We start from the raw sequence: 27,792 nt of genomic DNA on the forward strand, positions 1-27,792 counted from the left end.
TTCACTGCAGTGAGCATGTAACAATTGGGTTCACTGTAGTGAACATGTAACAATTGGGTTCACTGCAGTGAGCATGTAACAAAGTGGGGTTCACTGTGGTGAGCATGTAACAAAGTGGGGTTCACCGTGGTGAGCGTGTAACAAAGTGGGGTTCACTGTGGTGAACAAGGTAGTCAAGTTGGGTTCACTATGAAGACTCTTACAATGGGCATCACTGTAGTACCCGTGGTAACAGTGCGTAGAAGGTAGAGAGCAGAGAAGAAACAGACCACTTTTGGCAACTTTTAATTAATAAACATCATCATTTATCATGGTTTCTTAAAAACTCCAATGAGAGAGAGTGGATATAAATTAAAACAACAGGTCTGTACAAGTCTTTCCTCGGAGTCACAGCCACTACTGTGGCTAGAATCATCAAGAGGCAACATGAACGGAGTCCAAGGGGCTAAGAGCAAAACAGATCACTTGTCAGGACTTCTAAAAGCCGGGTGGTGGTGGTGCACGCCTTTAATCCCAGAACTCAGAAGGCAGAGGCAGGCGGATCTCTGAGCTCAAGACCAGCCTGGTCTACACAGAGAAACCCTGTTTCGGGGGTGGGGTGGGAGGGATTCTAAACCGTGGACAGCCTACTGGGAGTCCAGAGAGACGGTGACAGGTGATCCAACCTCTTCTTTACACATGGCATGGTAGCAGCTGGAGCACAGAGAATCCCCTGCCCCACCCCGTGAGTCACAACTCAAGAGGCCAGGCAGGAACGGAGCGCCATGACAGGTGGCTTCACTGGGGGTGCTCAAGAAAAAGCAGAGTTGGTGTGGCCGCAGCATGACAGAGCTCTCCCTGTCACCAATGTGGGCAAACTGAGGGGAGGTTGGAGTCTGTGGGGGGTCCTGTCACACCAGACTGGTTACTGTGCCACCCACCTTGCCACCCCAGACCACAGTGGGGCATGTGATCTTCCAGCCACTGGGAGCCGGAGAGAGGAATTACAAATGGAAATTTCTGAAATTACCACTTCTTCACCCTGAACAGGGACAGGCATGTCTAAATAAATCATGTGCACTCAAGAACATTCAGAGTGGGCTCTCCAGCGTGTTGGGAATGCACCACGTCCCGTCTCCCAGCCCCATCCACTGGCTGCAGTCTCCAGGGTGAAGACTGAAGCTCCGGTCACTCAGCCCGGCGAGAAGTGCAAGGCAGATGAGATGTTACACATCCTTTATTTCTCCGAGAAGGCAGAGCCAAGAGAGCTCTCCTGCCCCACGCTTCCGGGCCTAACGAGGGAAGCAGGCACACAATCCACCAATCAGATCCAGACGGGAAAACACACTCACTGCTCCTCATGGGAGAAAGACCTCAAGACACTCATTAAAAGGAGCTCCCCTTCAAACTCAAAGGAGGGTTTAAAAAAAGGACCAAGTATAAACAAAAAACAAAAAAAAATCAAATCAAATAAAAAGTAAGGACTAAAAGGCAGGTGGAGGAAACCCCCAATACTCCCGACAGTCAGTCTCTGGCGACTGACTCTGGAAGCAGCCGAGGCAGGAAGAGCGACAGAGATGGAGGTGGCCGGCCGTGTGGGTGCCTTGGAAGACTCCACAGCGCTCTCCATGTCCCAGGCCAAGTAGCTAGTCCCGGTAAGTTAAGAATTTTCTATTAAGAAGAAAACAAAACAAAAATAAAAACCACTCCAGAAAAAGGATCAAGGGGAGAGGAAGTGCGTAGAAAGTCAAGCCGCTGACCGCCGGCGGATCACGAAGAGCCCGCGCTGAAGCTGGCCCAGGTAGATCCTCATCTTGGTGCTGTCTGTGGTCTTCCTCACCCAGATCTGCGGGCACAGGAGAGGGGTGGGACAGTGAGACGGGACCGCTGTGGAGCCTCAGCCAGCACCCCACCACCTCAAATGGCGCCAGCTCCATTTCTGCCTTAGTCACCAGGACTCTGGCCTTGGTGACTGCGTTTTCAACACCCAAAAGGCATGCATTCAGGAGCAACCGCTTTTCAAACCCAAGGAAATCCCCCTCACTTTGTCCTCCATTGCTAAAGAGCTGAGGCTGGTCCTCCTGCCTCACCAGCTCCTTGGCCCCTCCTATGGGGTGTAGTATAGGCGCTTCTCTCACAGCAGCCCTGTGGGGGTGTACTATGGGGTGCTTGGCCTCACACTTCTTCCTCTCACTGGCTCTCCATGACTTGGATAATTAAACGGCCTGAAGCAAGGTTTGGACCAAAGTCTGCCCTCTGCAGACAGAGTTCTTCCCAAATCAGGCTTCAGGTCCAGGTTTCCTCAGTCACGCTTCACATCTCGTGTGATCACTGAGTGACAGAAAGATGAAGTAGACGCGCAGCTTAAAACTGAAACAAGCTAAAAGACCTGAGGGAAGCTGAGCCTCCTGCCAGAGCATCTTAAACAGAAAACCGACCCCACGTGGTGCTGAGCCAGGTTGAGCCACGCGTCACCACCCTCTGGCCTGCCGGCCCAACGTGCCCACAAAGGCCAAGCAGCTCCAGAGTTAAGTGGCAGTGCATCTGAAAATTGAGCTGGACCACCCAGAGGACTGAGGCTGCCCCTCCATCACCAGGCAGAGCTCTGGTGCCCTGAGGCTTCACCCCTTTGAGAGACACTTCACTATCACCATTTGCTCACTGGACCTCACTGGCACACTCTGACAGATGTGTGACAAAGGTCATGGTCTTCATTAGGTCCTAGAGAGGCCTGCATGCTCTGCAGAGCAGCCCACCATACAATCAAAGGCCTCTTGGCTGGGGAGCGCCATGGCTTTCTGGTCGACCCCCATTCTGGCGCTGGCTTAGAAGCAACAGTCAAAACCTCAGCCTAGGGAAGAATGGCATTCCTCTCTCTGAGGCTGTCCCCAACTTCCAGGCTAACTATCATTTGGCAAACCGGTCACATGTGAGGAGGGCATTTTCGATTCAGAGGGCTGAGAGAATACCAGAGGCTGAAGTTATTCCATAATCCAGTTTCATGAGATTTACCTACCGTGCACCGGCACAAATCACTAACAGAGGGAGACACAGACAAATCAATTTCTTTGCAGACATTTGTGGGCTGATAAAAGATCAGGCCAAGGCAGCTATTAAAGTTTCAGACTTTTTAAAACTTCTAATAGCATAAGTGAGACGCGGCTGACACTTTCCTAATGAAGGGCCAGAGGGAGCCAGGGCGTGCCCGCATCCTCGGGCAGCACACTGAGCAGCTTTGGGTCGGGATCTAACCCTGCAGGCCCAGCAGTTGGCTGTCCAGAGGCACAGCGGGGCATGCCAGACTGATGGACAGTGAGAACTGCAGGCTGGCACACCAGCACCCATTTACCCAGCACTTCCTGGGTGCTAGGCCTTGTGCCCAGCGCCCCACTAAGCCTCAGAGGAGAATCGCCTCCGCTGGTGTGTGGGAGAGAAGTTCTACATCAACACCGCAACAAGATGAGTCCTCTCCAGAGGCCGTCAGTGCACAGCCACGCCAGGGCACCCGCACCAGGGCATCCTGCCTTCTGCCCTCTCCTGATGTCGTCAGCTCAGGGGCTCTGATTAGCTGCCAGGAGCACATCATGGGCCCCGCAGCACAGGGAGCTGCAGGGACTGGTTCAGGCAGGCATAAGGGACCAAGGATGACTGTGTGTGGGGACAGTTCCCCCGACAGTGCTGACCAAACCCCCAGAGACAGGACTCCACAATGCTTTCAGGGTGGGGCTTTCTGTTTGTCGAACTTTCCACACTTCTCAGAACAGTCTGCTCTCCTCAGGGGGAAGAAATATGACCCCTACCTCATTGGCTCCCACTGAGCTGATCACACAGCTCAGTTTCTGGTTGTCCTTTGACTCTAGGTAGATGGCTTGGCTCTTGTGGTACCTGCCAAGAACAGGACACAAGCACACAATCAGGAGTGGGGCAAGAAAACAAAACAGCACAGCGACAGAAACCGTTACTCCAGGAATCTCAGGAACATGTCAGCAAGGAAGAGCGTGGGCTTAGAAGGCAGACACACTTCCACCTGGAGACTGGAAGCTTCCAATCCTGCGGATCCAAAGCTTACCTTAGCCCCTGTGAAGGGAAACAAAAGGCTCCGGGGAAGGTTGGAGAGCCTGGAATCTGCCTTCTCTCAGGGTTACTGAAGGCTGAACCCAGGACCTACTGTAACCTAGGCAAGTGCTCCACCACAGAGCTGACTCCCTAAGCAAGTGCTCCACCAGGAGCTGAATCCCTTAGACAAGTGCTCCACCAAGAGCTGAATCGCTTAGGCAAGTGCTCCACCAGGAGCTGAATCCCTAGACAAGTGTTCCACCAAGAGCTGAATCCCTAGACAAGTGCTCCACCACGGAGATGAATCCCAGGCAAGTGCTCCACCACGGAGCTGACTCCCTAGACAAGTGTTCTACAATGGAGCCATGACCCCAGCCCACCTTGTTTTTTTATTTTGAAACATAGTCTCACTAAGTGCCTAAAGCTGGTCTTGAAAATGCAATCCTCCTGACTCAACCTCCCAAAGTAGCTGGATTATAGGCCTAAGCATGCCCAGTTATAACTGCTTCATTATTGGGACTATATGACCAAGTTCAAAGAGTTACAAAACTGTTGCACTTTCTGGCCTCCCCCCAGCACTGCAGAAGGCTGGCCACTCCAACAAACACAGGGGTCTGGTGACTGGCTTTCTGCTTGTCCAATTACGACATCATCAAGAAGGACATTTAAACCCTACGGTGGCAAACAGGAAGCACTAGGCACAGTTGAAGGTCCCAACACGAGCAGCAGCTAAGGACTCCTGCCTTGGCCAACGCTGGCCGGGACTGCTGGGAAGGCTGTGAACGGAAGCATCACGTCAGGGATCCTCATTCTTCCCACCACAGACTCTCTGCCCTGCAGGGTAGCGGAATGTCCAAGTTACTCCAGCTCAGCACAGGACCAAGGACAAGGAGGGGGCCAGGCCACAGGCCCAGTGGGACAAAGGGACGAAAGCACAACTGGCTGGCCAGCCCCAGGTCGGCCAGGAGCGTAACCTTTGGCTCATGCTGGCTACACAAATCTGGCAGAGATCCTCGGGCTCCATGAACCGCTGCAAAGCACGACCCCAGGCAGGGCGCTGCATCTTGCTGGTGTGTCTTTGGGGAAAGAAGCAGCCCCATTTCATGGGGCCGATGAAAGAACTACCGCCCAGATACAGGCTGCACGCAGGAGCTGGCTCCAGCCCAGGCTCCATGCACTCTGCAGGCCCCCGAGTCAATGACCGCCTTGAGAAGAACTCTGCAAGGGTGTGCACCGTAAACAACTGCAGCAGGAGACTGGCTGAGATCCAAGCTTTTATGCTGCGGCCGCTGGCCAGAGAAGCCTCACTATGCTGCACGGGGCTATCCCAAGGTCCACAGCACACAGCGACAGCACGAGGGCACCAACCATTCACGGCAACCCACACTTCCCTTGGAGTCTCTGCAGCAGGGAGTCAGCGCTCCTAGTCAATGACGGCCTTCGGAAGAGGGAGGCTGGGACCCAAGGAGGTTCTAAGGGGACTAGTCATTATGGCGCTAGAAACATGAAACGGAGCACAGATGGCCAGACGTTCTAATTCTCCTTTCCAGTACTTCAATAACAAAGGTCACAAGGGAATGCACACGTATCACTAGCCTGGAAGAGCACTCACTATGGAGCTGAGTGGAAACACAATGTCTACTATGGTATAGTGTGGGTAATAAAACATGTTCATTACATGTGTATTATATACACAAAGAAAAATTGGGGCAAACTTCCATTAAATACAACCTATAAAATATAAATTGTTATTATTTTTATTGCACAGCTTTTACTTCACTACAATAAACAGGTGTGTACGTGTGCATGTGAGTGTGCATGGGCGTATGTGTATGTGCACATGTACCTGTGGAGGTCAGAGGTCAACACTGGGTGTCCTCGATCATTTTCTACCTTGTTTCTTTGAGACAGGGTGAGAACTAAACCTGGAACTCTCCGATTCTGCTGGACGGGCCGTCACATAACCCCAGGAATCCTTGTCGCTCCGCCCCAGCACCACAATGAAAGGGGCATGTGCCATCGCGCCCACATGGGTGCTGGGGATCAAACGCAGGTCCTCATGTTCACACTTTCCCAACCGTGAGTCTCCTCTGCTCAATAAGCACATGTCTTTATGCAGGAAGGAAGGTACAACTCCCTCAGGAGCCACGCTACTGGAGAAAACAAGACGGAGACAACAGAACCACGAGGTCTGTTGAAATGGCTGCCTCTGGAGGACACCCCAACAGTCCTCAGGAGATGGACTTTGCTCTAGACATCAGGATAAAGGCGGCCACCTGGCCAGCAGCACCTCTGGTCTCCTACCACACAGTGGGGGCCACAGTGTCCTCCACAGCCCTTGGCTGCTCCACAGCCCAGTTGGCCAGGTTTCCAAAACAACTGGCCCTCAGTCTCCAGGGGGTTCCTCACACACCCCAGTGGTCTTGGGGAACTGTCACCCTGGATATCAAACTGATTAAATTCTTTGAATTCTATGAAATTCTTCAAAACTAAGTCCTCAGAAATTACGTGTTCTTAGAGATAAGAGCAGCAGATTCAGGACCACGTTAATACACACTGACCCTCCGAGTCGGAGGACTCAGACTACAGACGAGAACCGTGGTGAAAACGCACCTCCCCTTAACCCACTGCACAAGCGGTAGGTCAGCTGCCGAACAGAACACTCCCCGCACGCCTCTGGGCCTCGACGCTGGCCCAGCAAACCTGGACGCTTACTTCCTGGTCGCTCCGTAGGAGGGACGTGGAGTGGGGAGAGCACTGTGTACTACAGGGAGTCCTAGGAGTAACATAAGAAAATGAACATTTCCCGAAACCCGACCCACATCACAGCTCCAGAGGCCCCAGGGGCCGGAAACAGATCCTTTAGGACCCGGGGTCAGCTGACAGCTAGAGGGTTCAATCTCCTCAGCAAGGAGTAACTCATCTCTGGCCACATTAGCGGCTCCAGATTTAAAGTATATGTGTGTGTGGTGGAGCGGGGGGGGGGGGGCGGTTATAGAAGGGAGTAGAGGGAGGGGGGAGAGGGAAGAGGGGGAGAGAGAAAAAGTGTGCATACCCTGCAGTGTCTTCAGCAAGCTATTTAAAAACCTCGGCTCTTTTCAGAGTGTCTTCTGTGAGGGGTCGTTAGTTTAAATCAAAACCTAAGGCAAACTCACAGCATGGGCTAAAGGACACGAAAGCAGGGGACCAACGCAGCTGGGCCATGCCAAGAGGGCGTCCGCCTCAGCACTGTACTGCTGATGTCACTGAAGCCCCCAGGAAACATGCTTTGCAGAAAGTAGCCCAGCTCTGGAAGGGACACGAGGACTCAGCCCTCTCAGTCAGGGCCATGTCTGCAGAAGAAGGAAGAACAGCAAACGCAGCTTTCAGAGACAAAGGAACAAAAGGAGAACACCTGGATGGAGGTAACAGGCTGATTCTAAGAGGTGAGCCCTCAAGGTGGGACACCCCAATAAGTCCAGTGCAATAAGGACAGGCACTGGACAAGGTAGACCCAGTCGCCAGAGCCTCGACGGGAGCTCTGACTGTGGAAACCAAAGAGGAACAGCACTAAACCCAGAAAGAAAATGACATTCTGAAATGTGTTTAACAACACAATAAACAACTTCGAAATTCAGCAAAAAGGGGCATGTTCGATAGACTGGTCTGGGGACTTGTTCTATGATATAAGGAAGATGGCTAGAAGTTGACAGTTCAAACTAGACTCCTGGGCTAAGAGTACCGGGCACCAGCCGCTGTGGGTCCCTCTTTTAAAAAGAAAACTATTTTACTACATTTTCCTCCTCAAGACACATCTCATAGTCTCAGAATCCAATCCAGAGAGGAGCGAGGAGGCCACAGTTACAAAATGAACACACTCTGAAATACCACACTGGCTGCAAGACTCACAGATCTGTAGAACATCAGCCATAAATCTCCTCACTCCCAAAGGCCGTCCTCACCTGCGGGCCTGATCTTTAAAGGTTATTTGGTTTTCGTTATTACAAACATTTTTTTACCTCACTTTGCCCCTGGTGCTGCCACCTAGTGGCGGCACACTGTTCTAGACCTTCTGGAAGGCGGCCTGAGGGGAGCCCCCTGTGAGGGTCAGGAGTCACTGCAGCTGGCTGACAGGCACTGGAACAGGCGCTGGATCTCCTCTGCATGCAAGGTTCCACGGCCCACGGTAGGGGTCCACATTAGCATGAGCCTTGGTAAATGAGCCCCGCATGTCAAAGTGACATTGTTGCCGGGAACCTGACCATTAAACAACATGGCATATCTATACAACATTTGTATTGTAGTCGATATAGTTCTTAAATTCTGTTTGAGAGAGAATAAACCAAGGTTCACATGGGGAGGTCAGAGGACACTTTAGGAGTTGGTTCTCACCTTCCAGTGTGGGCTTCAGGGACGAAACCTAGGTCGCTAGGCTGGCACAGGCCTCTGACCTGCTTAGCCCCCTGGCCAGCCCCAGGATGAGTTTTTATGTGCACACTACAGTTTTATGCAGAGAACTGAGTATGATGATGTCCTGGGACCACCACGGATAGTGAGGTCAACAACCCCAAGTGTGACTAACGTGAAGTCACAAGATCACACTATCACTCTCATTTGTCAACTTTTGGCCAAATAAAAACACTGAAACAAAAATTATCACAGACCACTATAATCGGTTGTGACAGAAGCCCTCTAGTGACCCACACCTCCGCCATACAGCCAATAGGAAGTCAGGGTGTACCGTGTCTACCCATGGCGCCTGCCTGCACTGAAACACTGCATAGCAACACAGAACAGAAGAACTCAGAGACCGTTGAGAAGACGGCAGAATTAACAGCAACTGAATACCTAGGACGTCTAACCAGTGTTTGGTGCATTAATAAATAAATGTAGGAGCTTCTCCAGCTCCTTTCTACTGTTTCCAGTGAAAGTCACAGGCAATCTGGGTGCTTCCAACAGCCGTCCCCTACACTAGCCCTGTTTCAGGATGTGACTTCCCGATGGCACAGCCTGGAACACTTGAAAGCTGGAATAACGTCCAAGAAAAGAGAAGAGCCATCAGATAAAAAGCAACTAACGTGTGAGAAAGCTGCAGTTTTGAGAAGGGAGTCCTCAGGCAGCAGGACCCTCCCCTAACCTGGTTAGATCACAAAATGTTTTCTCCTACTACCCGGAGCACACAGAAGAGGGGCAGAGCAGACACACACCCGTCATGGCTACAGGGACAGCTTGTAAACTCTAGCATGGAGATAACAACATTGGGCAGGAAGGGGGTTGGCATCCACAGGGCACACTTGGGGGAACATTGCTCTCAGTGACCTCATGGAGGCATCCACCAGCTGGCCACTCACAGTCCTCCAGTGGAATATCACTGAAGACTCTAAATCATGTGGGTTTGAGCCTCAGCACCAGCAAAAGAAATTAAACAAGTACATGAAAAGCTGAGTTGAGAAAATCCTGAGACAGAGCAGCCCGCGTGACCCCAACCCTCCAAGCGGCTCTTCTGAGACCGCTATGAAGGAAGGGCCCGCACTCCACGCCCTCCTAACTTACCATCTTTTGTCATAGTACAGTTTACCATCTTCTATCCGAGCCTCAAACCTCTGGGCTGGAGACTCTGCAGGTGTGGCCGGCAAGTGTTCAGGAGAGGACGGGGAAGCTGGAGGAATCAGAGACACTAAGATGACGAGCAGACAGTGAACCTGGGCCTGAGCCTGGGGCCCAACAATGACACGCAGTAACAGATACCACCAGAGCGCGGCAACAATCCTGACCAGCAAGTCCTTCAGTTCTATTTAGAGGAAGTCGCTGTGCTGCCTGGGTTGGAACAGCGGCTATTCCCGGGGGCCATTGGCTATTCACAGGCAACCGGTTATTCCTAGGGGGCCACTGCTATTCACAGGGGACCACTGGCTATTCACAGGGGACCACTGGCTATTCACAGGGGCCACTGGCTATTCACAGGAGGTCACTGGTGTTGATTGCATAAGCATCCGCAATCTGGTGGCCCTTCATTGCCAGACGATCACCACAATGATCCTAGACTTAGTGTGGATACCAAATCAGCAGAGCTCAATCAAAAATTCTTTAATGTCTCAAGGGCCCATGTCCCATCTACTAATGAGGGCTAGGAGCAGCCTGAGGGCCTCACCAGGACCAGACCATCACTGGACTGGTAATGCCGGGGGCTGAGCTCTGGAAAGCCAAAACACTGAATAGTCCAATGGCTTCAAGTTCAGAACTGAACTTAATGCCTGACACCTACATAGAGGGGAACCATCAACAGCCAATCAAATGTCTCCTTTATAATAAATCCTAAGGAAAAGACGAAATAACACAGTGGGCCTTAAAAACAGCATGGGAGAGGCACGTTTATGATTCCTGTTGCCTTTCATGACTTCTCGCAGGCACATAATGAGCAACTGACTCTTGAAAATCCCACACGCTTTCCCACTGACAGGACACAAAGACTGGCAATGTCATCAAGCACTCACCTGGTCTCTTGGGTGACTTAAGCTGTAGGAAGAATAACAACAAAAAAGTCTCAGAGAAAATCGTTTTAGAAGCAACTTCAAGTGTCAGAGATGTCGTGGTGACTTAGCAGGTGACAGGGAACAAAGTGACACAGGAAGTTACGTCAAGTGTGAGCTTCCAGATACATCCAAAGTATCCAACTGTACCTTGTTCAGCGTCCTCAGATCCTCCATGATCTGCTCGTCCGTTAACAGGTAGTTGAGCTGAGGTGTGGAGAGTTAAGGGAACATGCTGGAAACGCACGGCTTCCGAGGAGACAGAGGCACCCAACGCTCCTGGCGCTTTGGGACTGGCGAGGCCCAGGCTAAGTAAATGCGGTAAGAGCTTGCCCTTTAAAAAGTTGACTCAGGCTAGATATTGTGGTCACCAGGCACAGAGGAGAACTCAGCACTCCCCCACCATACAAACTGCTCTGAAGGGAAGCCGTTTAGATGTCGGCAGCGGTGAAACACAGGGAGTAGGGGACAATTTACCTCAGTTTAGGAAACACTGCTGCTCCAAACTGGAAGGCTTCCAGACATACAAGGGAAGTCTAGTCTCACAGTGACTTAAATCGCGCTGTGAAGGTGAAGGGGCCTGGAGTACGCCCTCTGCTGGGGGCACATAAGTATAGACCCACTCTGGAAAACTAGCTGCTCTATGCTGGCCCATACAGCTTCTTTCTATGAACAGCTTACCTACTTTTGGCACAGTCCATAAGCCACTAGTGTAGAGGCAGATAACTGGTAGCCCACAGCAGTATGCAACCCACTAGTGTGGAGACAGATACCTGGTAAACCACGGTGGTCTGCAGCCCACTAGTGTAGTGCGGATAACTGGGTAGACCACGGCAGTCCACAACCCACTAGTGTAGCACAGATAACTGGGTAGACCACAACAGTCCGCAGTCCACTAGTGCAGCGGTGGGTAACTGGGACCACAACAGGCAGTCTGTCCTTACTTTACACATCTCATTGTAAGTTGCCCCTACCTAAAAAGGAGTGTTAAAACAAGGCTTTTTCCAACAGAGTATCTCTCCACATAATCATTTTCTCCCACAAAAAGCAATAATTGAAGACTCCAGTGGAAAATGGCAACCCGAGCTGTGGGTAACTACTTCCCATATGCTTTCCATCCCGTATTACTGCTATTTTGTGGGATGATGGCCCTGTGTATGCTATTGAGTGGGTAAACAAAGGATTTGATGGGATTCAAGCTTAGCGCAAATGGATATCGGGAGCCGGTTTTCTCCTCTTGTCCGGAATGGGGACAGGGTCATTTGGTCGCCTCCGCAATTTTCTGGTCATGATGGGTTTCACTTCCATAGAATCTGTGGCAAGAATGGAAATGGGTGACTCTATCCAAGTGCCCCTGAAGCCAGCTGGAGTCCCTGTAGTATAGGAGTGTCTGTCCCAGGGCCACCCCACCACAGCTGTGTGACTGGGCATGCTTTGTCTACACACAGCCCCAGCCAGATGCCCAGCTGAGTTAGGTATACTCCAGCCCAAGACCCCAGCATTAGAGCTAATGCAGCCTTCCTCCGGCATCCTCAAACCCTAGGGGACTCCTCCTCCTTTCCCTGCGGCTGAGAACCCACAGTCGTAGGCTACGGGACTGGAAGGAGCTCAGGATGAGCAGGTGCCGCATCTCTGCTGCTCCCCCAGCGGTTGGGTGCTGAAGCTCATGGGGCCACTGACCGCAGCCAAGGTTTTTATATGAGGTCTTCACTTAAACTCCCAACTTCCTTCTTTCCTAACCCTTGGTGCCACCTGAGGTGAAGACAGGGAATAGGACCAACTCTCCTACTGGACCTTCTCTGGATGAGGCCGCAGTGGATCGACTCCACACAGGGAAATCTCTCCTCCCCCAGTAGCAGCCAGGCCACCAGAGTCTAAATCTGCCCACAGTTCTGTTTCTCACAGCAGCAAGAGCTGCTACTACTCAAGGGCTTCAACATCAGCTTCCTGTGAGTTTGGCCAGTGAGCCCAAGAGAGCTCAACATGGGCACCACAGAAAATCCAACCCCCCGGGGCTGGAGAGATGGCTCGGCAGTTAAGAGCACTGGCTGCTCTTCCAGAGAACCAGGGTTTAATTCCCAGCACCCACATGGCAGCTCACAACTGTCTGTATAACTCCAGTTCCAGGGCATCTGATACCCTCACACAGATATGCATGCAGGCAAAACACCAATGCAAATAATAAAAATAAATAAATCATTAAAAATGTTAAAAAAAAATCAAACTCCCAGAACTGAAGCCCAGACTATGGAGTAGGACAACACCAGAGACGACACCTAAACAGGTCAGCATGCCTCAGTCATGTGTGGCGCTCCAAAGACCTAATCCAACTGCCTCCTATTAGAAGGCTCCCTGGCTTCTGGGGGGGGGGGGGGGGCACACCACCTGCATCCCACTGGACAGGCCACAGGCCTCTCTAAACCATCTCCCACCTGCCTTTAATAGTCTAGTCCTTCCAATCCACTCGCCAGGAAACCTGCTGGACACGGGAACCACAAGCAGAGACCACGGAAGACATGGTGGGTGCTAGGGAGAGTCTCGAGCACCTACCTCCCTAGAGGGCCTCCTGCCCTTAGCACTGCTAGGCACAGTCACTGCCTTGGTTCTGAGCTCCCTGGCTGCGCTCTCACTTCCGGCCCCACCCCCAGCTGCAGCTCAAGCTTCCCTTCGACATACTTTAGCCATAAAGCAGTCTTCCTCCCAAGTGGAGTCAAGGGAGCGAGCCAACCGCAAAGAAGCAGGGGCAGAAAGACTGGCTGAGCAGAGGCTGGGAGAGAGGGGACGGGGGGAGGGAAGGAGGGAGCCGAGAAGGAGGAGGGGGGTCACTATGAAGTTCCAGCTTGATAAGGGGAATGAGTTCTGGGGTCCTACTGCACAGTACTGACTATAGTTAACTACAGAATATTGAGTGTTTCAAAACAGTCAGCAGAACCTAAGTTTTTTTTTAATGTTTTCACCATGGGAAATGATACATAAGGCCGGTGAGAAGGCTCAGTTGGTGAGGGATGTAACCCGGTGGTAGAACACAGGTTCTTCAGATGAAAAAAAAAATCACAACTTGTCTAGCTATTGGGAAGAAAGTAGCCGCAAACATTTGAAACAGACACTCCAGTTGAGGCTTGCGGCAGACAGGGAGTCAACACGGGGCCACCGGCGGGAGGCCCAGCCACCTCCACCTCCCGAGGCTCCTACCCTGTCACAAGCCACTGCTGCAGGAGGGACCGCAGTGGAGAGGAGAGCAAGGCACTGAGAATCAACCCCAGGTGTCTGGAAGCCTGACCATGGTGGGAACGAAGAGACCAGCACTGCCCAGGATAAGGGGCTGACGTTTAGATGGAGCCCACCCACCAGGTCAGGTCACCTTGTCTCTGCACATAGCTTCCTACACTTCAGCCCTTGCCCCGACTTCTGAAGCCCCCTTTCCCTGGATGACTAGGTGCTGTCTCACACAACCACAGTAAAACGAGCCTGTCACATCTTTACCTCACCTTAAACCCCTAAGGTGTGGCAGCTCAGTCATCTGGGAGCTATCCAAATACAAACTCCGCCAGGACAGCCCAGCCAGCAGCCTGACTCTCCTGACTCGGTGGTGCGGAAGGAGTCGGGCTAATGCAATTAGGAGAGCAGGCTTTAAGTCAGAGAGACTGCGGCTTAAGCACCAGCTAGCTTGCTTGGGGACTTGAGGCAAGTGGCTGTATTTCTGAGTCAGTCCCACCATTTACAAACCTGGAAATGACACCCAAATCAAGCGAAACTGTGCAACTAAACAAGGCTGCCAGGTATCTGCCGTGTGCCAGCCAACCCTCCAGACATTCCATCCCCCTTCACCAGGTAAGACAATTCCCCACAGGAAGAGGCCTGTGACTGAATGGGGCTATTCCCAGCATGTGGGCCTACAGAGGTGCAATCCAGGCCTCACAGGCAGCAACAGACTTCTACCTTGACATTATGATTACTCACAGCACCAGCTACAAAGCCAGGATTCCTACATCAAATCTACAGCTTTTATTGAGATCATGCGTGGTTTCCAACAAGGGCTTGAGGGCTAGAAGACACCTGAGTGAGCAAGTGTCTGGAAAAACATCAAAAAGCCAAGCGGCAACAGAACAGCTGACTAATGAAAAGAAAGGCAAATTAAAAATGATCTGGGGCTGGAGAGATGGCTCAGCCGTTAAGAGCACTGACTACTCTTCCAAAGGACCCAGGTTCAATTCCTAGCACCCACATGTCTGTAACTCCAGTTCCAGGGGACCTGACACTCTCATACAGACATACCTGCAGGCAAAACCCCAATGTACATCAAATAAATAAATCTTTAAAAAAAAAAATTATCAAGCCTGGGCTGGAGAGGTGGCTCAGTGGTTAGGAGCGCCTGTTCCTGCAGGCGACCTGGGTTCAGTTTCCAGCCCCATGTTGGTCAACTCACAGCTGGCCGCAATTCCAACTCCAAAGCATCTGGTGCCCTCCCTCCAGGCTCTGTAGGCAACTGCAGACATGTGGCGTGACATGCAAGCGCACATACACACGCACAAGTAAATCTTGGGAAAAAATGGTAAGGCCCCTGTTTAAAAGGGCATGCGGATCTCCTTGTTTATCCGGGTTACTTATAACCCTGACCTCATGAAAGCATCCCATTCAGCGTCCTCTGCCTACAACCTCCCTCCTAGTGAGTGGCCCAACAGCACACGGGCAGGCCCTGGGAGTGAGAAAGCCCCTAGCTCCAGGCCCTCAGCAGCCCCCAGGTGACCTGCATCTGCAGCAGGCAGCTGGTCTGCTGCAGCTTCCACAGCACAACGCTGCATGTGCAATCAGCCCCTGGTGTCCCCAGGTGGCTGAGGATGCAGAGTACCTCCTGCTACTCCCAGGGATCCCGGTTCCTAGGTGACTCATGCTGAGACAGAGCAGGTGGCCTGAAACACCTGCTTCTCACGGTCTCTCACCAACCTCTCATCTACTTTTTAAGAGAGAGATCCAGGTTGAAGCCAAAAAGGCAATTTTAAGACCTCTCCTCTCTGGATGGAGCTGAAGCAGTGGTTCTAGGCATCAATCCTCAGAGGTAAAGCAAGTCAGTGGACTAGAAAGAAATCAGCCTTCCATCCAACACCACGGCAGCACCATCTGTGGAAGGCCCACTATCCTTCCAGCTTCGATGCCTTCCCTCCCGCCCTCCATCAGTACCTTGGCAGTGCTCTCCACACCGAGGTACAGAATGGCCTGAGGAAGGACGTCAGGACCGTTATGCCCTCAGACAGCGCTAAATGCGTCTGCTATCTGCTTTATTGCATTACAAATGATTTCCCGGGCTTTATTTGTCTCTTCTCCTCCCGTCTCAGTTGAGAAGCTGGCTATAAAAGCGCCTGAGCAGTGCCTGCTGCCTGTCAGTAACTAGGACACCAAAGCCTAGGTAAGGTGAGCGCGTCCTTCCCTGCAGATGGAGCGGAGCAGCCATAAACGGACAGACGGGATTTCCCACTAGCCAAATGGAGCCTCCCAAACAGCTGGGGGCTCTGGTAGAGGGCAATGAAGCGTCAATGCCAGTCACAACCACCATCAGGAGAATGGCACGTGGGTCACAAACACGCCACCTGACAGGGTGGCACCACGCTGCGGCCTGACGGAAACAGCACTGTGTCAGGGTAAGCAGCACGTCAAGGCGCTCCTCCAGCACCCACCTCATGTTTCAGAGCCACACTCGTGCCCTCCAAGAGCTCCCTGCCTCTGACAAGTCACATTCCTCTATTCCAGCCCGACATGACACTCCTCACTGTCACTGGGGACCTGTGGAGGGGACTCGGTCTGTGTCGATGGGATGGCCAAGCTGCTTCACAGCACAGAGACAGAGGGGCACGCAGGCTGTAACCGCCTACTTCCTGATTCAAAGTCAGCTCCAAGATTTCCATGAAAAGCAGCATGTCCTACAGAGCTCTGTTAAAATGGGCTATCCCAGAGCCCCTGAAGAGCACACCACCTATGCAGCCATGTGGCAAACTCAATGCTGCCTTGCAACCACGTCCCTGCCAAGTTCTAACATGGCTGCCTCTTGCCAACTCTTCCATCTCCTGTGATTCACCAGTCTGCAGATGGCAACGGGAGTCACCCACAGCTTCCCCTGAAACCTGTCTGTAACTGGCTTAGTTCCCTGGTGATAACTCAATCCCGGCTGGCTAGGGAGGACCTAGTCTCAAAATCTGCTCTAGCCGCTCAGGAGACCACTAACTTCACCTCCCTGAAGGAACCAGCCGGCTCCAGCCTCACAGCACTGCCTGAGGGAAGAGCTACAACACACGGACGAGCACAAAGCCGCCTTCCTCACACTGTCAGAGGCCAATGCCCTTTTTCTCATTGGTGTAATTACAGCACCCTCCAAGTGGACCTGCTAAGAAACTTGGAAATGTAGAGACACAAACGGCAGCTGACACCGTGACAGGAAGGCCTGCCTGTCATGTGCAGATACCCAGAGGCACAGTCGTGAGATGAGGTGGCATCTGACCCTCTACAGGGGGAAGCTAAGCAGCCTGACCAAATCCCCAGCTGGTTTGGGGTAGAAGTGAAATGCTGACTTGGTCAGGAAGCCTGCTCTCCAGACCACACCCTGTCATGGAGGTATGAGGCAGGGGAGTGACCAGGCAGCCCCCAGGCCCAGGGCTTCCTTCCGTACCTCCTGTCAGCTCCATGGTGAGCTTCTCATTCTCTATCATCTTCTTCTTCTCTTCGAGCTCGGCGATGAGGTTCTCCTTCAGCTCCACCTTCTTGTCTTCAAACTCCTTCACTGCCGCCTTCTTCTCCTTAATATAGTTCCTTTCCACCTGTTCGGTCTGATCAAAATGAAGATGTGGGCTGGGGTGGCGCGGCCACCGGTGCCAGCCCGCCACCGGCTCTGACCTCAGAAGCAGAGAAAGCCTGAGACCTCAGTTCACCCACACTGACCTGTGGGACCAGGGGTCTTGGGGACAATCCCAGGAGGTGCCCCAAACCCAGTCATGTTACAGTGCTTACTCCAAGGCACTACGCTGCTACCCGGCCCCTCTTCTCCCCGTCATGAGTCTGGGGCTTTAGCACCAAAACAGAACTTGAGTCTCTCAAGATAGCAAGCAGTCCCTTTTGGAAGGACACGATTTCAAGTAAAAACAGTCCATTCCAGATGAAGTTTCTGCATTCAGAATTAATTACATGATACTGAAGCAGACAGCATGCTATTATGTTTGATCCCTAAGAACAAAACCAACTACAGACCATTCATTAGGGGCCTGAACCTTCAAGTACTCACGCATCAAAATTAAGCTATTAATAAAATAAAAAACTGCCTAAAAGCCTACTTGTGAAATCTCACCAATGTCCTGGGAGATGACTGTGTGGCTGGAGTACACGCTCTGCCTGGCTGCGACTGTGCGTGCCGAACTGATTTAAGTAAAAGTGTCTTCCAGGTAATGTGACTCTGACAAACCAAAGAGCACCCTGCCATACCCCCTCTAGCCCCAGGGGCAGCCTATCACTCAAGAACCAGGCCCCTGTCTCAGCACCACAGCACGAAGCTGTCTGTGACATGAGTGGAAATGTTAACTCCATCTTGCTCCAGACCCAGTGAAGTCCCAGCGTAAGATGGATCTGTGGAGCTAGCTCAGAGACTGGGCTGGGGGAGAGAGGGGCTAGTAAATCCCAGGCAACAGTCCTGAGATACTTCAAACGGATAGGCTGTGGTCTGGAGAGGTGGGGTAGCAGCGAGGATGCTTGCTGCTCTTCCAAAGGACCTGAGTTTGGTTCTCAGCACCCGAGTTGGGTAGTTCACAACTGTCTGTAACTCCAGCTTCAGCAGATCCAGCACCCTCTTCTGGCCTCCAGAGGCACCCACGTACGTGGTAGTCACTCACTGACACACACATATACAAATTAGATTTTAAATTCAAAACCAAGAAACAGTGAGGTGTGATGTCCCAACCCTGCGTGATGACTCCTGAGTGAATGGAAGGTCTGAGCAGACACTGAGCATCCCCTCATCAAGCAGAGGGTGGCGAAGCTTTCCAAACCATATACTTGCTGACAGAGGAGGGCGAAGATCAAGGGGCACCGCAGCCTCAGAAGGAGCCTGCAGACCCAAGAGACCCCTGAGTACTTACTTCCAGTTGGAGGAAGAGTTCTGAAAGAGAGAAAAGCGCAGTTAGAGTCGCCCGGCCGGCCACCACCTTCTAGATAGAGTGTCAGGTGTCACTGAGACTCGGCAGTTCTACCTGAGCAGCCTGACAAAATGCAAAGCTGTCCTCCCACTGAAACCCACCCAGGACAGCCCAGTGAGACACAACACAGTCACCTTGGAGGCAGAGGCCACATGGAAGCTTTCAAAGTGGGCAGGACCCTCTAGAGCCTCCAGAGGACAAGGGTCTGGGCTCAGCTGGGACTTAACTCTGAGGCCTTCCTGACAGACCTAAATTCATCAAGTCCTACTCTAAACTCCCTTAGTCCTACTGTGTGCCGGACAAAATTGTTCTATTATATAAAACAATTTATAAACAGAAATAACTGTTTACCTATGTGATGGCTATTTATTCTTGGTTATCAACTTGACTACATGTAGAATTAACTAAAACCTAAGCGGCTGGGTACACCTGGGAGAAATTGTCTTTTAAATCATTGAAGTGGGAAGATCCACCCTTAATCTGGGCCACATCTTTTGGTGGCAGCCTATAGAAAGGACGTGGAAGAAGGAAGCTTGCCCTCTTTGCCTCTTGCCCTCGATCTCACTGGCATTGCAGCCAACATCTTCCGGAGTCCACCATCTACTGAAGACCGGCTGAGATAACCAGTCTCGAACATCTGCTGGCTTCTCAGACCTCCCATCGGGAGACAGCCACTGCTAGACTAGCTGAACCACGGCCCACGAGCCACTCTAATAAACCGCATTTGTACACAGAGACTCATTCTATCGGTTCTGATCCTCTAGAGACCCTAATACAGCCCAGCAGCCTCCACTGGGAGGCTATGAGTTCCGATATAGCCAGCATTTGAAACAAGTCTGTGACTCCCATCTTTTCTGGGTCAGTATGAGACGGCTACATTTGGTCCACAAAGACCATGGATGGACCAGAAACTTCTGGGTGTCATAGGTTCCGTGGTCTCCTTGGCAAGCCTCAAATCCTACAGACCACATTTCCCTGTGAAAAGCGCACTCACATACTCTATGGAGCTTTCAGACTTCCAGAACTCAGACTAAGAGTCCAGACATTTTGTCTGATGAAAAGCACTGAGATCAAACAAACCACTCATTCCAGAAGCCAGGGTCACTCCAGCCCAGGGAACTGTGGGCACAGGAACCTACTGCATGGTTCTCTCTCTCTCTTTTTTTTTTTTTTTTGGTTTTTCGAGACATAGTTTCTCTGTGTAGTTTTGGTGCCCATCCTGGATCTTGCTCTGTAGACCAGGCTGGCCTCGAACTCACAGAGATCTGCCTGGCTCTGCCTCCCGAGTGCTGGGATTAAAGGCGTGAGCCACCACCACCTGGCAGTTGCATGGTTCTTTAGCATTTATCATTCATTAATTTTCTGTAGACGGGTATTCATGGCCAATGAAATGGTGAGTTTCCTGAAGCCATGGACAACATGATGGTGACTTCACATTGTTCAAAGTACTAATGGGCACAGATGCTCCAACACCCTGAGCAAATGCTATGTAGAGCAGACCGAAAGCATTCCATGCCAGCAAGTGCTTGAACACATGGAGACCATCACAAGACCACACCCCTCCTCTCAGGTACAGAAGAAACCAAGCCAAGCACAGGCATGATGAGTTACAGCCACCAAGTGGACACCAAGCAAGGAGCAGCACACGCAGGGGCAGCCCTGACACACTGAGCTCCTGGAGGGTAGGTGAACAACCTTACCTAATTGCAGCCTGGGCACACCTGTCCCTCACATTCCCTCCCATCGAGATTCGGGTGTGTTCTATGCGCATGGACAAGCAAGCAGGAGGCAGGCACGCAGGTGCCCTGTGCACACTGGGGCACCTACCTGCGTTCCGGATCCTCTCTCTGTACTGCTGGTCCAGCTTCTTCATCCTCTTCTGATATTCCTGTAACGTACCTGATGGGGCATTCACAAAGCAGAGACTCAGAAAACCAGCCGGCTCTGCACCTGTCTCTAAGTCACTTTCTAGCATCCAGAGCAGGCCCAGAGAGCCGTACCAGAGAAGAGGCACACAGCAGACAGTACCAGAGACCACATGGAGCCCCCCCATCGGAACCCCCTCCCGGGGGGTAAGGGGAAGAGTGCAGGTGAGTAGAAGGGCACAGACACCCAGGTGACACTGATCACGGGATCCTACAGTCTAAGACAATGGGCCCCACTCTCCCGGAGAAGGCTCATCCAGGAGACCTTTCTGTAATGGTGGAAAACTCTACCTTCGCAATGTCCAATACAGTGGCCAGTAGCCATGAGGGGCTACTTCAGTGCTGAAACTCGATCAATACAACCGAGGAACCAGATCACTAATTTATTTTTTTCTTTTTTTTTTTTTTTTGGTTTTTCAAGACAGGGTTTCTCTGTAGCTTTGGAGCCTGTCCTGGAACTCACTTGGTAGCCCAGGCTGGCCTTGAACTCACAGAGATCAGCCTGGCTCTGCCTCCCGAGTGCTGGGATTAAAGGCGTGCGCCACCACCGCCCGACTAGATCACTAATTTCAATCAATTCAATGAGACTTAGTCACATGGCCCGTGGCAGTCAGACGGTGCAGGGTACCAACCGTGAGACCTCTGCCTGTTCATCTCGCCCCAAGGCAGCTGTCACGAGCCTCCATCTGTAGGAAGCCCTTGTTGGTACAGTACCTGGCAAAGGACCAGGGCCCAGGAGCAACCTTCCGGCAAGGAGGAGCCCAGGAGGAAGCAGTCGCCCTGACAGACTTCAGTGTGCCACAGAGACCGCAGCTAACCTGCCTGCTTCACACTATGGTCAGCACTCTGCTCCGGGCCCTTCTTTCTTCACTTTGTAGATGAAGCAAGAGACGGGACATGCCCCAAAGTCACATTCCTTAGAGAGCAGTGACACTGGGTTGCAAGTTTGTCGCAGAACTTGAGGAGCCGGCTCTCAGCCAGGCTGCCAAGCCTTTAACGGCCACCGTACTTTCAAGACATGGCCACTTATAATTTACCAAGAAAAGAGAGCAGCACGGTAAAGTGTGGACTCAGCTTGGGAAGAAGGAAAACTTGACTCCTTTAATAACAATGTCCCTCTTGCTTAAAAATGGTTTTCTGTTTGTGTGCCTGTGTGTGTCTATCTGGAAGTCAGAGGGCGTCTCTTGGAGATCTCGCCTCCCACCATGTGAACTGTGGGCATCAATGTCATGTCATAAGGCTTGGTGGCAAGCTCCTTTACTCACTGAGCCATCTTGCTGACCCACAACATCCTTTCAAAAAAACAAAGTCTATCTTAGACATGGTGGTCTCCAATCTGTGCCCCGAGGACGCAAGGGAAACTTCAGTTCAAGAATTTGTTCCATACTGAAAACAGTGAAATACAAAAGTCAGAAACTCACTTTTCTGGTAAGAGACAGCAAAACGTGTGTCAGATGGCTAACACAGCCAGACTCAACCCTCACTCAGGCTCCCAGACAGACGTAAACTGAAGACTTGAAGGCCTCGCAGCCCAGGGTGCTGTGGAGGCGCAGGGCAGTCTCCCACCTACCTTCCTGTAACTGCTGCAGCTGCCGCTTCAGAGATGCCAGCTTGTCCTGATACATCCTGGAAGAGAGGAAGAGTGCCGCTCGAGCTCCCTCGGCACAGTGAGGCAGGACCAGGCTATGCTGGGGACGCCATCAGTGCTCTTCGGGCGGAGAAGGGGAGTCTGGCTGAAGAGGTTCGAGGGAAAGGAGACTCGCCCCTGCACTCCTGAAGCACAGCGTGTACGATCCCGTGAAGGAGTGTGCAAAGTGAGAACGGTGGCACTAATACGTGTCTATAAGAGCTCACCGCAAAGATCGGGAGGATGTGCTGCTCTCTTGGATTTAAGACGCAGAAGAAAGGAGGTTAACCATAACTTCTGTATCAACCGTGCCTGCACAACCCTACGATTAAATTATAAGTGGTAAAAGGGACTGAGGGGATGGCTCAGAGGGTTAGAACACTTGCCACCAAGCCTGATGGCCTGAGCTCCACCCCTGGGACCAACACAGTAAAGGAGAGAACCCACTCCTGCTAGTTGTCCTCTGACTGGCACAGCACAGCGGGGGGTAACCCATCAAGGCACAAAATGAACACATAAAATGTCATTTCCAAAAGGATCCTGGATGGAGGGATAAGGAGACGCCCTCAGCATACCTCCTCTACAGCCAGCACTGTGTGTGAGCACCACCAAGTCCACAACTCCTATGTCACTTTAAAGGCCCTACATTTTCAGGATCTGAAACACAATGCTAACTCAGGCTCACAAGTTAAAATGCAGGACGAGGGCCCAGAAAACATGGAGCAATGCAAGCTGTTCTTCTCAGCTCTCACAGAGGGCTTATGGGCAACCACGCACGCCAGCAAGTCTGTCTGAGCTGTGAACTCCGGGCATATCACATCCAGGTCAAATCTTTTGCTTCTCCAGGGAAAACACTCCCAATTTCTCAGCAATAGCAAAGGCCTAAGAGAAGACCCTCCCACAAGACCTTTTCACTCCTCAGAAAGGCTGATAGATGCAACACACATCTTTTCGGGACAGTGAGAGGCCTGTGAGCCCCACCCCAACCCCTCTTTCATGACCAACCCTCTTGCAGTTCATGTTCCTCATGACTGAGAGCATTCAGTTTTCATCACAATGGCTGTCTAGCTTAGTAAGCATGAAGGAGGTCTGGCCAGTCAAAAGCTCATCTCTAAAACTGCTGCTGAGGTGGGCTGGAGAGATACACTGGCTGCTCTAGGTTCAGGCCTGCCCCTGTGTGGCAGCTGACAGAGGTCTGAAACTCCAGTTTCAGGAGATCCAACGCCCTCTTCTGGCCTCCGCGGGCACTGCAAATGTGGTACACAGAACATGCAGGAAAAACACTCATACTCAAAAAAGAAATTGATCTTTAAAAAAACACCAAAAACCACACACACACTGTTTCTGAAACATGACAAGGACAAGAGAGCAGCAGCTGCCCAGACAGTGTCTGAGAAGTCTGTGGAACCCAGGGCACCAAGCTCCACCACATAGAGGGAGCAGCCAATTCCTGCCCTGAGTCCTCTTGGAAATGGAATGCTTGCAGAATGATAAAGGAAGGGGGCGGGGCCGGCATGGGATCCCTTGTCACAATGCACTTCAAACAGGCCAGAATCCACCAGTCAAAAGTTGGCAAAGTAGAAAGGCCAGGCAGAGTTCCGGGGTGTAACTGAGAACACACTCGTGAATTATTCATGTAACCTTGTGCCAGCATCAGCCACACCTGGCTGAGGTGCTCCTTTGGGTTCAAAAGCTTGAAAATGACAGATTCCAGAGATGGCCACACATTTGAAAGGAGACTCTAGGGGGGAAGAAACATGGACCACCTTCCCTATAGGAGCTGAAGGGTTCAAAATAGATCCAATAGGTTCTCAAAACAGATCCCATGGGGCCTCAAAATAGATCCAATGGGGCCTCAAAACAGATCCAGTTGGGTTCAAAATAGAGCAATCACCATTTCCTGAAAGCTGGGTGTGGTGCCTCATAATCTGTAATCCAGCACTCAGGAGTATGAAGCAGGAGGATTGTGATGAGTTCAAGCATCCTTGGGTGACAAAATGATTTCCAGCTCACCCTCGAGGGATGGCCTCTCTCTAACTCGTCCTACCCTGGCACCCATCTGGGCACAGATAAAGGCTGGGCAGTACAGTGGCATGCACTCATAGGCAGGCTGACGCAGGAGGAAAGCTGGAAGCCAAAAGTTTAAGACTGGTGTGGCAACCTGTCAAAACTCTGGTTTTCGTTTCTTGGTGGTGGTTGGTGGTGTGTTTTTCTTTAAAAGAAAAAAAAAAAAAAGCAAGGCCAGGTGTGGCGATGCACACGTTAACCCCAGCACTCGGTGAGCTGGAGGCTAGCCTGGTCTCAAAACTATTTCCCTGACTCCACCCAAAAAACAAACAGCGCTTTAGCCTCTCTGGGCAGATGTGACTATGGAAGACAAGGGAGGGCTTAGGTGAGGATGTGTGAGTGCAAACAGAGCAGTGTGGCAGGAAGGGCTCGGACGCCTGCGCCAATCCCAGCCTCCCTGAATTCTGAGCATACTCAGGACACCTAGTGTATTGCCGACAATACGGGACAGAGGCTGGGGGCCTGCAAGACACCTATTTCTCTGGGCACCAGTTTTCACATCAATGACAGCTTCATCACCCCCACCCCACCATTTCCCTCACGGCTCTTTTGAACCTACGTGCAGAACCTTGTAACAGGAAGACTCTTAGATGTGCCCAGAGGGGGAAATGACAGGAACATTCGAGCTTTGCGAGCACTAAGGTCAAAATCAGAGTCTCTAGAATGACCTAGCTGACCCTGTACTCCAGAGAAAAAGGCACAAAGCCTGACTCACTGTTCCTTCATCTCCACGTAGTCTTCCTCATCGTGCTTCGCCAGGTCTGTCTCGCTGGCGTCCTCAGTGTCTGCATGAGATGAGGGGAGAAGTGACGGCTGAGATCAAAAGCCACAGAACTGGCACCAAGACAGCATAATTAATGGGCATCTGGGAGAATAATAAATTCCTACCCAACGTGGGCCTGCGTGAACCTACTAGCAAAAGTAATTATATTACATGTGGTTAAAGCAAAAAAGAAAATGCCAATCAATGCCTTTTCCATCTTGGGTTTATGCTGAAAATCTGCTTTTATATGATGTACAATCAGAGAAGACGTCACACTGGATGGGCAGGCCACATAGCAACAATGTGCACAGTTCAAGACAGGCTCTGAGCGTGCACAAGCTCATCCCACCACGCATTAGATATATACAATAAGAAGGAAACCATCCTCACAACAAATTCAGTTCTAATCACTGAACTATATATACTGAGACATGGCTCAGTATAGTTAAGAAAGCTGTTCTTTGCAGAGGATAATGGGACTGGTTCCCCAACCCCCACATCAGATGGTTTATAATGTCTGGTAACTCCAGTTCCAGGGGATCTGGCACCCTCTTCTGGTTTCAAGGGGCACCTGTACATATGTGGTGCACATAAACTCAGACACAGACATACACATAAACAAAATTTAATTAATTAAAAATATGTTCAATTATATTTATTTCATTTTATGTGTATGAGTACTTTGTCTGCATGTGAGCGCACCACTTGCCTGCCTGGTATCCACAGAGGTCAGAGGTCAGGAAGTACTAATTCCCCGGAGCTGGAGTTATAGGCAGTCGTGAGCCATCAAAACCTGGATCCTCTGAAAAATCAGTAAACTCTCTAAACGGCTGAGCCATTTCTCTAGGCCCGATATATATAAATAATAACAATTTAAACTGGTTTTAAGCAAATAGCTGAATCCAATAGCCCTTACATTGAAGAGGAAGGGGATCAATTTTGTCTTCACTGCTCCCCCTCGTGGTCATTAAAAGCAATGCAGCGTTTCACAAGGCAAAATCCCCGGTTAAGCCTTGCCTTTTAACATAGTTAAGCCAAATGCAATCAGTTCCTTCAACTTTCTGCTCTGCATACGCTGCCCATTTTTTTTTTTTTTGAAAGGGACTTTCACAGAGCTCCTGTCTAGAGCCAGTCAGCTACGTCCCTAGGCACTAGAGAGACTAAAGATGAGTAAGACGATCCTCCTTGCAGACAGCGAAGTAGCTTTTGCTTTTTACAGCCCGACTTTATGCCGACTTCGTACTACACGCCACTCATACAAAGGCCTCCCCCATAACCCCTCCGCACCTCTCCACCTAGCTAGCTCCTTCCTCAATCTCTCTGGGCGTCCCTCACACTATAGCCACAGGAGTAAACAAGGTCCAGATTGAGAAGTGAAGCTCTGGGAAGCAATAACGCAAAATACTCGGGACTCAAAACAAATCCCGACCTCCCCTTGCGTCTACTTTCACAGCGGCAAAGCGGATTTCATTTAACCCTCCCACCTACCCAGGAAGTGAGGACTCCATACTACTCCGCAGCAGGTGGGTAAACAAGGGGCTGGGGAGGGGGTCACAAAGCTAGGGTAGGTGCCCGCCAAATGAATACTTACACCTGGCAGATTCCAGGTCCCCAAGTGCAGCTAGGGGGGTTAAGCATTTTGAGGAGAGAAGCTGGGCATCACTCCGACCCAAGTGCACTCCCAGGGATGACTTTCTCCCCTGGCACCCAGAGAGGATCTGAGACACTGAGCGGGGAGGGACAATCTCAAAGGGACCACCCCTGGCTCTGAAGACCTCTGGCGACCTCTAACCCCTGCCCCAGAGCCCCCCGGACCCCGATCCCGGCCGGGGACTCACCTTCGTCGGACTCGCGACCCCGGCAGCTGCGCTCGTCGTCCTCGGCGCTCTCCAGCTCCTCGTCGTCCTCCGGGTAGTACTCCGGGGCGGGCGGCGCTGCAGCCGGGGCGGGCGCCGGAGCCAGCAACCCCGCGGCGCTCATGTCGCCGCCTCGGGCCGCGGCGGAACGTGTCCCGCGGAGCTCGCGGCCGCCTGGCTGCGCCCCGGACGGCCCCCACCTCGCGGAGCCGGAGCCGCGGCCACCCGGTCTCCCTCGGTGCCGAGCTCCGCCCCCGGCGCCCGCGCTGGGCAACGGGGGCCTCGGGCGGCCGGCCACTTCCGGGTCGTAGGCTGCCCGGTGACGGCCTGATCCCGCCATCCTGGAGGCAGTGGGTGAGACGCCGGGATCCACGTTCTCTCACACAGCAGCGCCTTCATCGCTGTCTTAAGACTGCTCGATCGGCCGGCCGCGGGGGAGGGGCGAAGGCCGGTGTCGTCGCTGGAGTCGGGCATATCCGTGGGCGGCCCCGCCTGCGGTCAGGACCCCAAAGTTGGGAGGACACTTCCGGAAATGGCCGCCAGGCGGCGCCCGGAGTCAAAACTAAAGTGTGGATGGACGCGACCTGATGGGCGGAGGCTTTTCTAAGCCATGGAGAGGTGGCATGGTCTCTGAGTCAAGCAGGTGAACGACATGAACCAATCCCTTGGTGGGTGTGGAAGCCTGGACAGCCAAGAGTGTATGTGACACAGAAAATGGGGAGTCCGCTTCCGCCCCTGCCGTAATGGGGGCTTAAGAATTAAAGGCGAGTTGCTGCCATTCTGTCCCTGAGTCAAGTGAACAGGCTTTTCCAGTGCTTTCTTTTGAATAGATTTACTGG

The 27,792-nt window shown here is 51.9% G+C and overlaps 1 protein-coding gene across 1 annotated transcript; it reads right to left on the reverse strand.

Annotated features, from left to right (window-relative positions):
• Positions 1-269: 269 nt before the first annotated feature.
• Suds3 (SDS3 homolog, SIN3A corepressor complex component) lies at positions 270-27,166 on the reverse strand. Its single transcript, XM_052755160.1, has 13 exons — positions 26,936-27,166; positions 25,050-25,119; positions 22,211-22,266; positions 20,543-20,614; positions 18,659-18,678; positions 17,203-17,359; positions 11,762-11,857; positions 10,695-10,756; positions 10,509-10,530; positions 9,568-9,673; positions 3,780-3,864; positions 1,740-1,825; positions 270-1,650 (listed from the first exon to the last, which is right to left on the reverse strand). The coding sequence occupies exons 1-13, from the start codon at positions 27,075-27,077 to the stop codon at positions 1,626-1,628; spliced, it is 999 nt and encodes a 332-aa protein (XP_052611120.1). The 5' UTR covers positions 27,078-27,166; the 3' UTR covers positions 270-1,625.
• Between the last annotated feature and the right edge of the window lie 626 nt (positions 27,167-27,792).

The sequence above is a fragment of the Peromyscus californicus genome, unplaced genomic scaffold (assembly GCF_007827085.1).
Source record: "Peromyscus californicus insignis strain IS unplaced genomic scaffold, ASM782708v3 Scaffold_2__1_contigs__length_46816999, whole genome shotgun sequence".
NCBI classification, from domain to species: Eukaryota; Metazoa; Chordata; class Mammalia; order Rodentia; family Cricetidae; genus Peromyscus; species Peromyscus californicus.

Bases quoted from the DNA above. Each gene is read 5' to 3' on its own strand.
- Suds3 (XM_052755160.1), bottom strand. From the start codon at position 27,077: ATGAGCGCCGCGGGGTTGCTGGCTCCGGCGCCCGCCCCGGCTGCAGCG. The intron at 18,679-20,542 runs GTAGGTGCCCCA...TCTCTCTTTCAG, and splicing joins AGAGAGGATCCGGAACGCAG to AACTCTTCCTCCAACTGGAA. The intron at 11,858-17,202 runs GTACGGAAGGAA...TTCTTGCCACAG, and splicing joins CACCATGGAGCTGACAGGAG to ATTCTATGGAAGTGAAACCC.